The sequence below is a fragment of the Mastigoproctus giganteus genome, chromosome 6 (assembly GCF_048544385.1).
Source record: "Mastigoproctus giganteus isolate SK-2022 chromosome 6, ASM4854438v1, whole genome shotgun sequence".
Taxonomy (NCBI): domain Eukaryota; kingdom Metazoa; phylum Arthropoda; class Arachnida; order Uropygi; family Thelyphonidae; genus Mastigoproctus; species Mastigoproctus giganteus.
The window spans coordinates 157,845,179-157,857,833 of record NC_143580.1 but is presented as its reverse complement, the minus strand read 5'-3'; the positions used below and the strand labels follow the sequence as shown (position 1 = coordinate 157,857,833).

Below are 12,655 nucleotides of genomic sequence, written 5' to 3'. Positions count from 1 at the left end.
TGATTTCAGCAAGCGAATCCCTTTAAACACTAAACACATACTACTACACTATTAAGTACTCTACTGTGAACTAGTATTGAATGATTTTATACGTTGCAATGACATAAAACCTTAGAAATATGTAAAACAAAAAGAAATGGAACATAATGCATAAATCCGGCACCTTTGGTGCGTCTTTTATTTTAAGCCTAGCTAGCCTATTTTCCCCCTCCCCCAAGGCGCCTCCGTAGCCAGGTGGGAAGGAGCAGCAGTGCGTAGCACACGCTGCTTGATTAGACCGAGGTTCGAGCCCGTCACCACCAAATACGGAGGATGCGGAAAGGTCAGGGAATGACCACCGCGTATTCCCGGAGCAATATGGCCTTAGTTGCTAATGCTCCTAAAAACCAAATAACAAACAAACAAGCCTATCCCCCCCCCTCTATTCATGTACATTCGGCTAATTTCGGAGAAAAGTGTCGGTTTTTTTGAATGCCGGGTTTGAGGATCAGTTTACTAATGAAAGATCCATCAAATACAGTCCTCTACCGTACATTAATATGCAGTTTGTAAGAACTGCTACAAACTGCATATTAATTCTAAAGAGGTGCCAACTGTGACTGCATACAAGCACAAAAAAAATTAAAACTGCGTAATTAAAAATAAAATAAAAATACCAAAGCTAACAAGCAAGGGCCTCAACTTAACCAGGAAAGCACAACAGCGCAGAACCCTGCAATAGTGTGCCTCAAACGCTGTCTGAAATCATGCGAAGATCTGCACCAACTTATTGGGCGAACACTCACTGAGAAAGAAAATAGTGAAAAAAAAGAAAGTTTAGAGGAATCATTTCATCACGGACGCATCGGCCTTTTGGAAATTCCTAAATGCTTCCATTTCTGTTGTGGTCTGTTGAATCCGCAGAATGACCACTGATTCCCTGACGCCAGCGATAAGGACTCAAACTCGCTGAAAAGACGAAATGTAAATATCCGTGTTGACCGGAATCAATTGATTCAAATATGCAACGTAAAATTTAAATTTCGTCTCTTCAGTTTATTAAATATCGTATCGAGGTAAGTGCACTTATTAATTTTTCAAAACCTACCACCGTTAACTTCGGTTTAAAAACGGAGTGAACTTCACTGCACTTAGCCTCTGTCAGTTTTAACTTTGTTTTACTTGCATTTCTAAGTTTGTTAAGGAATATTACAAACACCGAAGGTATGTAATGGCCATTTGCTATCATTCATTAAGGTTAAATACTCCGAAGCAGTGAAATATCTTCAACAAATTTTGGTAATGCAGGTCGAACTTTGCTTCTGCAGGGTGTCCGAAAAGTCTGGAACCAATGGGATTTACACTACATATGTGTTCAACGTCGAACCACTAAGGAATACTCCATCCTTTCATCCAGTGTTAATGCCATTTTTCACCTGTAAAGAAAATCATATTTTTACCATTGGCTCCAGACTTTTCGGCCATGCTGTAGTTTAGATTACAGTATATTGTTGCCAGAGCCGGACCAAGGTATTTCGGCGCCCCTTGGAAGAAAGGTTTTTCGACGCCCTTTTACTAAGGATATATATATATATTGCTTGCCTCATTGTTCTTCTGTTTTTGACGCCCCTTAAAGAATGGCGCCCCGGGTAAGGGCCCTACTAGCCCGTGCCTTAATCCGGCACTGATTGTTGCTCACCAGAGATACAAACCATAACGGTGTAATTCACCTGCGTTTCCTTATTTACAAACGTTAATGATCTTGCTTGGTTGTGTGAGCATATCTTCCGTTATTTCTGTTTAGTGGCGTAAGTAAATTTGTCTACTCAGTTTTACTACATAGGTGGTTTCGATTTCACTTTTGATATTAAATTTTAATAACTTGAAGAATGCTCATTAGTCCAGCTCCATAAAACTTTTTGTCTCAACAATTCATACCGTTTTCAGAACGTGTAACCTTCAGCTACTATCAGAACAGCTCACCGTTGGCTGACCACAGTTTTAACTATCGTTCCTCGCAAAACAAAGATAATACGGCACGGGATCAACTCAAAGACACCTGAAACCAGGACCAGAAATTCGGAATAACTGATTAATGAATCGCTGCTGTTTAACTGGAGCTTCTATTTCCTGAGATAAGAAACACGGGGAGTATCGATGCAAAATGTTCGCAGATCGATTCTAAGGTGAAATCATCAATCCGGGTAATTAAATTAAATTTCCAGGGTCGATTACATGTTCATTTCATTAATTAAATGAACGATTTAGAGAGAGAGAGAGAGAGAGAGAGAGAGAGAGAGAGAGAGAGAGAGAGAGGAAAAAAAAAAAAAAAAAAACCTGAATGCTATAAAAATACGGCCTCCGTAGCCATGTGATCAAACGCGAGGGTACAATAGTGGTATTTGAATTGACTTTGGTTCAAGATCACTCGACTGCTGAATACGGTAATGCTCTTGTATTTTCTCTATCTTGTAAACTTCTCTGGCCCCATGATTTGAAAAGTATAAAAAGAAATTTTATTTTATTTTATTTTAGATTACCACCAGTACATTGGAATACAGTGCAATAATGTCCTCAGCACCGGCAGCTCGATCCATTGGCGAGGCATAAAATTCGAAGATGCCCACTACCTTGGGAGCATGACTTTGGATAACACCGTGTATCGTAAGCAGTCGAAATCCATCTTGGAGAACGTAAATATTCGTTACGCAGGCCGCGAAGCATCAGGAAGAGTGACTTCAGCCTTGGAAAGCGTGGGAGTTCCACCAAACATGAACGGCCTTGACATTCGATGGTCTGCGTACAATGGGCTGAACGTAACGAGACCCGAAGATCGCTTCGAAATAAAAAACAGCGTTTTCTCCAACAATAGAGGTAAGACGCTCTCTGTATACAACTACCTACTTAGCATATATCTAGGTGTGATTCCATTGTTCAATGAACTCATAATAAGAACTTAGTTCATTTTTAGTTTGCCTTTTGATCTCCACGGATACTTTAGAACCCACAAACTCTTATGACTTTGCGCCAACTGTAATTAAAAATAGCTAGATAAAATTCCTCTACCTGTTTCCAAGCTGAGATAGAAAGGCTCAGTGCTTACCTCTAGGAGTCTAGACATTTACGAAACTACAAATTCTGAACTCCCTGCGAGATTTGTGAACGGGGTCCCGCTTTTGCGCTCGTTAAAAATGGCATGGCAGTATGGTAGTTTCGCCACTGCCTCTAAGGCCCTGGTGGCTAGCAGTGTCTACCACTGTAGACGTCATTTTACTCGAACTGAGAATAATCGTAGGAAATTATCTCACAACTTTAAAATTTGAGATGATTTTACAATTGTGCCCGTCTTGAGTTCTCTGTCCACTTTGTCTAGCTCATATTGAGTGTGTTTACTGAAAGTTTACGTCAACTCATGTCAGGGATAAATGCAGTTTGCTTCATACTTTGTAATGGTTATCAGCCGAGGTTATCTGGTTGGCGGTATACTTTAAGCTTCCAATTGTTATGAGATCTTTCCCCCCACCATTTCCAAGAAAGCATCAGTAAATGCTGAAATATATTGTGGTGGAATACCTAAGCAAGACAAAATCTTCCCTTCTTTTGTAAAGGAATAACCCAGCTACTCGCGATCTTATACGAGATATGCTTTAAAATTTAATCTCGCTTCTTTCCGAACATAGCACCCTTTTTTTTTTAATATAATTTTTAATATTTTGTTGTTGGGTAGTTTCTTATTTAACTATTGTTGTGCGGTGAAATTATGCCACTTGTTTCTGTTTCAGGGTACGGTGTATACATAAACAGCAGTTCTGGAATGGTCTCATTCGAGGGAGTGATTGTGCAGAATAATGGTGGCGATGGGATAAAATATGTCTTCCATGATATCTTAGTCTTCAGCAAAGAAACATTCTGCAGGAGAGCAAGCATGGGCAAAACCCAAATATATCCGGTCTACATCACCTACAACGAACGTGGGCCAGGCTGTCAACAGGTAAATATAAAGAGGGCTTGCACAATTGTTTTGATTATGTTTACTTCTGTCCTTCCTCTGCATGTTTCATAAACTTCATACCAATGACGCAAAGAGGAAGAGATTGGAATTGTTAAACAAACTATTGATGCAGACATAAAAAAAAAAAAAAAAACGCACGCACGCACACACGCAAAATCTCGGTTTTTTTCAACTAGAAATGAAGTTACCCTGTTATTCTAGCCAGCAGATATATAATGAGAGAGAGAGAGAGAGTTCGCAATTTGGGTTAGTTGCTAGGGCCATGAATCGTCGGATATATTTGTAAATTATGTTTATTTGGTGATCGGTTTGTTAAATTAAAAAACATTCAACTGTCGCCGAACCAAACTGACCTTGCCTCGGTGTTAAAAGCCCATAAAAATTCCTCCCGTGTTCGATGGGATTCACCCTGTACCAAGTTTCTTCCACACGATGTGGAAGGACATCGGTTGTCCTCGGAATATCCACTGTGTTAGCCCCGAGGGCAAAGTTCTAGAGAAAACTCAATCTCATCTCTTGCCCCAAAATCTGTTCATCTCATTACAAGTACATTTATAATTGAAATCTCACAATATCCTTAACCGAGGTTTATTTTTAAACTTCTGTTATTATTAGTTCCTTATTAACATATTAGTTCTTGGCGTTTAATTTGTAAGAATTTTCAGGCTAAACTCCTGTGAAGTACTGAGACTGAAATATTCCAATGAATTAGAATGAATTATAATGAATGAATTATGAACTCATCTGCCTAATTTATGGAACTTATGACGAGAAAAAGGTTATAAGAATGCATTTTTTTTTTTCGCTTACAAAACATCAATAATCTTTTGAAAATCACGCCAAACTCCATGAAAAAATCTTCTAAGCCCAAATTGCATTACTAGATAAAATCGTGAATAAAATCTTAAAGCAATGATTTAGAAAAATGTTACCACACTTTGACACTCCTACAAAAAGGAAAAATTTAGCATCACACCATTAGGACTTTTTGAATTTGTAAACTCATATGAAGGAGTTAAAAATGATCACCATCAGCGCCCACGCATGATCTGCAGTGTTGGACAATCAAACGTTTTGTTATTAAGTTTTAATGGCGCAAGGGCCCTATATTGCGCCTGTTTTTAACAGTAGAACGACACGAATAGGCGAATACATGTACTGAAATGGTACATCAGCAATCTGCTGCACAACTGAGTTCCTCAAATGTGAGTTTTATGGTGGCACCCTCTCTTTCACCTCATAGAAAGAAGGTCACAGGTCTAGAGCAGCGTTTTCCAAGGTTTGCTCCGCATCCCGGTACCGTCCTTTCCCCCTTCCACCCCCCCCCCCCAAAAAAAAAGATAGCAGTCCTTAGAAAATAAAACAAATAAGCTCATGATTCTACTACATTATCGTGCGATATTCATGAACGCGGAAATTCTCATGTTTGGTTTTCTTCAAAATAGAAATACAAATTTGAGATTCGAACCAGATTTAAGGGTAAAATTGTCTTCTTTTGCTTCTAACATAAATTTTCCGGGTTTTCTTCTTAGTTATTTAAAAGCTACAGAAGCACACGTAAATGACGTATTGTAATAAGATTAAATAAAGAGTGAAAAAGTTTTAAGAAACCTGGTGTAGAAAATTCCCACCAATGATGGGAATGTCACCAATATGCAGTGTCCAAACTCAGACAGGATATAAATGTGCCCGTATATCACAATAATAGTGCGACATTTTGATGAAAGAAAAAAAAAAAAAAAATAGGAGGAAAAATAAAACCGTATTTTGCTTTTCTAACTTGATGTGTGATCAAAGGCACATGGTCCAGTAAAATCTGATGGCAACTAATTAGAATTAATCCTGAACGAAAAATTATCTGAGCTTCTCTATTCATTCACTAAATTGTTTATTATTCATTCATTCGTAGGTATAATCATCGTCCTCCTCCACACCTGGTGGAAAAGACCTGAGTTTGAATTCTGTCAATGACGCGATGAATTTTTATGGGTCTTTTTCACAACGTGACTGAGTTAATAGGTCTCAGGCGAGGGTGGCATGGTGTTTTCTCCAGGAAACATGGAATTTTTGGTCCAGCAAACAGTATATCTACCACCCGCAGAACATAAGCAATTTATTGACATAATATATATATATATAAAGAAATGTAGTCCATGTTTTGTCGTGAGCAGGTAAGCAGGTATGCTTCGAATCCTTTCTCATTTCTTGCATCTGAGGAAACATAAATTTTCTTTGGTTTCACCATCTTTCCGATTATTCAAAATGTGCATGTTGCGCCTTTTATATTTTCCCATTTTAATACACTAGGAAGGAATATCTTCAATTTGAGACCATAACACAATTTTCGCAATTGCTTGCAGAGTTTTTCTCCAGCTGTCTTATTATTATTTTTTCGGAACAAAGGACACGATTGTGCGAACGTGCAAATTGTTAATTAGTTAAATAGTTAAAGTGCAAATTGTTAATCAGAAAAAAATGCCTTATCAACTTAGACAACTGTTTGTTTAACATTTAACATGTTCCTGCAGCTCCGTCTATGAAGTGAATGTTAAATTGTTCTCGTTTGTAGTACAAAACTGGCCGATCCATAAAATAAAACTATTCAGAATTTTTAAATTTTTCCTAGGAAGATGTGTCTTCAATTTGAGACCACTTTCAGCCCGATCGGTTAGGCCTATCGTTCACAGTGACCGTCTCAAGAAAACGGCTTCCGTATTAATATATAGAGATATAATATGGTCTAAGTTGCTGATGCACCTAAAACCCTTCAGCAACCAACCATTCTTGATCACAATTGCAATGTGTCCACTGAAATGCTAACACAACTCGACCTTGACTTCTTCACCTTCCTTTAATAAAACCTAATTTATGAAATAAAAATTAAAAAAAAGGACTATGTGATGGCTTTTATCTAATCAAAACTATCTGTAGTCAAAGTTTCATGACGTCATTAGCTCTTTTGCTTCCATTCTGCATACGATTCAGCACAAAGGAGGTCTTTCCTTCCATATTTTGGAAGGCATTCTTTCTTATATATTTCTCTTTAGGATGTAACAGATAGCATGATTTTATGCTTGTTTTGCAGTGAAAGAATACTCGCATTTATTTCTTTTCTACTTTAAAGTCGCGAGTGTGAGTGCGTATTGTTTTTCTGGTAATTTTTAGTTAAGTTTTTAAGTGAATTTGATTAATGTTTTTTTTCCTTTGTTTATTTTTAGCTTTTTGAAGTAAAAAATGCGCCTGAGCAGACCCTCACTGTCCATTTCCGAACCATGATAAGTGAAGAGGACGACCCTTCCAAGGCGGGCATCATCCAAGTTTTCGATGGGCGTTCGTCTAACAACCATATCTTGGCAGCTTTCCCAGTGCTCAATGACACCCGGCCACAAAGTGTTAGCATTACCCGCGATTCGGTCCTCATCAAGTTCCTCCCAGCTGTTCACAAGAATGTTGTGTTTACAATAGAAGTGACGGCCAGTATTGGTAAGTACGGCCATAATTTCTCTGTTGTCGTTCCTGCCGAATATTCATAAGTTAATAAATACTGCCTTGACTATACACTGTGCACAATATCCGATTTTAAGATTGTCTTCTTCTTCTTCTTGCTTTAACTAACAAAGCCTGATGTGCTGGGAGAGGAGACAGCTGGCCAAAATTGTTAGAAAAACTTATTACTCGCACCTTAACCCGAAGTTGCCACTTGGGCCATAAAATGTTTTTAAGGTCTGTACATTTTTCTTATCGCTTAAATTTTTTATTTATATTATATAAATTTGTATTTTTCTTATCACTTAAATTCTTCCGACATCATTGGTAAACACAATGCTGTTAGACCTCGCCCTCCTTGTTACTGGAATGTTCATTTGAAGTTTACAAATACGGATAGCGTGAGTTAAATACAGAGGGTGGGCAAAATAAGGGAAACACCTGCGAATAGAGTTACAGGTATGCACTAATATGGTTTCGGGCCACCATTTGCTTTTAAAACAGCTTGCATTTTACGAGGAATAGATTAAATTAATCTTGCAGTGTCTTAACAGGAATATTGGACTATTCAGTGGAAGAACATTTCAAGCTCCTTGAGTTGGAATAAATCTGCTTTTCACTCTCCTCTCCTCTCCAAATATGCTTGCAATAGCTAAATAACATTTTTAAGTCTGGTGATTGTGCAGGCTATGGGAGATGCTTAGCTTCAGTGTCATTCTCCTCAAACCAAGATTGGGCACATTCATCTGGCTGCGTATATTATGTTGTGTATAGTGGAGCATTATCATCTTGAAAGGTGCCATTGTTTGTGGGAAATAATTTTTGTAGCATGGGTTGAACCTGGTCACTCGAAAAATCAATGGTAGTAATTCGCCAATTCAGGGTGGATGATAGGACCCAAAGAATACCAAGATATTGCTGCCCAAACCACTGTTAATCCTCCTCCTCCATGCTTGACTCCAGACAGTCAGGATTATGTGCTTCCTTTGGCATTTACCAAACGTAACCTCTCCCTGATGTTGTAAAAGTGTGAATGATGATTCGTCTGAAAATATGACATGCTTCCAGTGTCATGACATGTCATCAAGTGATCAGTTTTTGTGCTCATTACATCATTGCATCTTCTTTCTGGCAAAGTGACTTGGCAGTAGGGGCTCTGGCATAAATTTCACCTTTGTGAAGTTATTGCCTAACTATTTTGGTAGAAACTGGATTGCTGAGACTTTAAATTCTGAAGTTATTTTTTAGGCATTAGTTTTATATTTTTCGGGCTACAGTCCTTTTCAGTGTCCGGTAATCGCTTTCAGTCAGCTTCGACTTTCTGCCACAATTCGTCCTATTAGATTTTGTTTTTTCATGCTTGGTGAATGCAGACATCGCTTTCGATACAGTTGTTTCGGATGCATTAAACAAATCAGCAGTTTTAGTGCGAAATGTGACCAACAATTTGACCTCTTTGGAATTTAGACAGGTCTGTCATTTTCTTCATGAACCTTTTTATATCACCTCTAAATAATCATCAGCTTTTATCGTCTTTCCTTCACAGTGCTACTTGCAACAACAACAACAACAACGAAAAACATCACTGCATGTTCATAAACACGTAATACAGTCATTACAAAAACTACTACATTCACATCATCAGGTGTTCCATTATTTTTTTCCTCCCCTGTATGTACATTGCATTAAGAAAGAAATTCCGAATTATGATTCCAAGAATAACAAATTTATTTACTTTTCTAGTGCTAGTAAGTATTCAAAAATGTTTAGGAGTAGGGAGTATATAGTATGTGGAAATTGCAGCCAATTAGGAATGAGGATTAGCCGAAAATAAAATTCTTCATATCACTACTAGTAGCCATCTTTACACTCCGACTACCATTAAATTTTATCGTTTCGTGAGAACGAAAAACTACGTCAGAAACGGCAAAAAGAACGCTGAGAATTTACAAATAATGAATGGTGACAAATGGGCCTGGAGTACTGGGGTCCATAGTTTCAAATACATATATATATACACAGTTATACAGTCAATAGCACTGCCCGCACCCTATTCTCCAGGGCCTGGAGCCATTCCAGCACCGACACAATTAGACGTAACGAGATCTCCCGTGTGAAGGCGGACCTAAAACCAGATGCGGTTATCCATCCCATGTACTTAACAGATGCTTGTTACAGGCAGAAGAACTTACTTCCAACCCAAGACCTCCGAAGCAAGTCGGCATATCGTCTGCCTACATTCCGTACTATCCAGGAGTGTCAGGACGTATCTCGAAGATCCTGAGAAGTTACAACATCAAATGTGTGCAATTACCCGGTAAGAGCCTACGTTCACTTGTCTCCAGTGTGAAGACCCCTGTCACACCTGTCTTACGCAGCAATGTAGTGTACCGTATCACCTGTAGGGCCTGTAACAGTTGCTACGTAGGTGAGACATCGAGACGTCTCCAGGATCGCCTTACGGAACACGACAGAGCAATCCGGCTTGCCGAAACTGACCAGTCCGTGCTCGCAGAACATTTTTCGGCTACCAACCACGATCTTGACCCCAAGCGCGACTTTGAGATAGTGGACCACGCGCGACACTTTCGCCACCGCCTATGGCTAGAGTCACTAAACAACCCTAAGGCATTAAATCGCCAGAAAGGCATGCGTATACATCCCATCCTAGAGACAACCGTTTTATTGATGGATGATCACTGGCGTAAGGCAGCACACGTCCGTGCCAGTGTTGCCAACTCTTAATAATATTTCCCGCTAGCCGCATACTCAAAATCCGCTATTTTTAGCACTTGACCCGCCAAATTTTTTAAATTTTCATTTGTTTGTACTTTGTAGTGAATAAAAACAAACAAATAGTACATATAAATAGTTATTTATTTTTCTGTTTTTAATATAAAATCAATATCTAAAAATCTAAATTTCGAAATTCAATACCGCCTCATCACATGCTTCTTGTGTACCTATTTTGCGAAGCACTTCTTCAGGTAAAACATAATTTTTACAACACTTTTCAACTCTTTTGAGCCCGTATCGTACTGATAAGATTGCATTAACCGTGCCAACACTCATTCTGTTGCGTGTTTTGTTTTTTACTAGATTTAAGTTGCTGAATATTCTTTCCACATCTGCATTGGATAATGGCAAAATTAAAATACCCAATGCAAATTCGCTAATTTCTTTAAATGGATTTTTACCGCTTGCATCTCGATATTTCGAAACTTCTGAGTAAAACTTCATTGTATTGTTGATGTTTTCCCATTTAACGAGAGTAATGTTTATATAAAAAAAGTAAAAGTAAAGTGCAGCCATTATCAACCCACTGCAGGATGGCAGCCTCCTCAACAATTCATGCTGAGTATACTGTTGCTCAATTTTTTCAGTTTCTACTTCAGACAATTTTAAATTTTGTAATAAATTTATCAGTGGTTCTTTTTGTTGCTTTAATATATTGTTAATTGAGATTAATGACATTTTTTCTAATTCTTTTATGTTGTCCGGAAGGCGTTGTTTTAATTGTTAACACAAATCAATCAAGAAATTACGGCATCTCTCTCTCTCTCTTATTGCCATTTCATCTGTTGTTGTTGTGATAAGTTTATTCATTATTAATTCATTTATTTTTCTTTCAAATTGGTAACCTAAATATGGCTTAGGGTCTAAATAATTATTAATGTCCTCTTCTATCCTTTCAATATATGTATTTGGTAAAACCATTTTATTGGCAATCATCGACAATAGCATGTTTAAATCATGTAGTAATAATGTAGGATCGGCAGTATTTGATTCAAAAGATTTGTTTACTCTTTGTACTTCAGATAAGATAGGTTTTAAAATAAAAGATATGCTAAATTACTTTCATCTTTGAACATTGAATAAAGAAGTTCTGCAGTATAACATTTGTCAGTCAAACGAGTTATTTCAAAATGGGCTTTTAATTCAATATACTGTTCTAAAATTCTTGTTATAGCAACTTCAATGGATAACCACCTTGTTTGACACGAATGCACTATCTTTTTCAGATCTGCACCATCGTTTATGGCCCTGTATAAATATTTGAATTGATTTTGTCGGCTGGTGGATTTACTAAACGCACGATTTTGCATTGCACGAGGGTTTCTAGGAATACAACTATCGTGCTATACGAGGACTGACTATACTAAGATATTATTACACTGTGGTTATTAGAAATAATTATTACTTATTACTCTTATTACTTATTGCTCTGTGGTTATTAGAAACGTTGAAAGAGATGTCGGTAATTCGGATCGCATTTCTTGGAAGCCAAACAAATACGACGAAGAAAAATTATCGAATGCCATTCCTTCGCTGTTTCAAAAAAAGGCGTCATTAGAATTTTTTCCACATTTTTAGATTTGATTCAACAATTTAAAGCCATGACCCAATGATCAGGTCGTTTGACCGCGAGCGTAACTACGTAAAATTGTTGGGGGTTCTCCTCAGGGAAATCCAGAATAATATAAAACCGATTCTTCGCTTTATAAAAAAAAAAACTATGAAATATGATATCCCTACTATTTCAATTATGAATTATTTTTATTGTTAATTAAATAATTAATTAAACAATTAATTTAATATTTCTTAATATAAATGTTACATTGCCAAAATACATAAAATGCTAAACATTTATACTCTTCCCGCTAAAAAATCCGCTATCCGCTATTTCATATTTTTATCCGCTAAACCTGAAGCAATTCCGCTAAATCTAGCGGGAAAACCGCTAAAATGGCAACACTGGTCCGTGCTACAACAATGACGCATGAGTAACGTGCCACACTTTGCTTGTAATGTATTCAAATTTGTCAGTTGATAAAGGGACACGTGTTCCGAAAGCTACTGAATTTTGTACTTATATTTTATTTTATTTGTACTTTAATAAATTAACTGGGCATAACTGTGTATATATATATGTATTTGAAATAATGAATGCTTTTAGTTCCACCAGTGAGGTGGGACTCAGCGAGAGCCATTATTTTAGAAATAGATTTTAGAAATACATAAAGCTAAAAATCTCAATGAATTATGAGAGCGATGCGATCATCGCTCAGAATTCGTTATCAGAACGTCAGAGTTCCTAAACATATCTAGAGCAATGTCGAGCAATGATCCATCTTGCATAAAAATGCATTCATAATTATACCTTTAGAGCAGATTCAA

The 12,655-nt window shown here is 37.4% G+C and overlaps 1 protein-coding gene across 1 annotated transcript in view; it reads left to right on the top strand.

The window, feature by feature from the left end:
- bark (C-type lectin domain-containing protein bark beetle) overlaps positions 1 to 12,655 on the top strand; it is a 126,761-nt gene that overhangs the window by 81,619 nt on the left and 32,487 nt on the right. Inside the window, exons 4-6 of the mRNA XM_090376554.1 lie at positions 2,515 to 2,853; positions 3,762 to 3,970; positions 7,210 to 7,474. Of these exons, the coding sequence (XP_090232680.1) occupies positions 2,515 to 2,853; positions 3,762 to 3,970; positions 7,210 to 7,474 (813 nt within the window). The remainder of the gene's footprint in view (positions 1 to 2,514; positions 2,854 to 3,761; positions 3,971 to 7,209; positions 7,475 to 12,655) is intronic.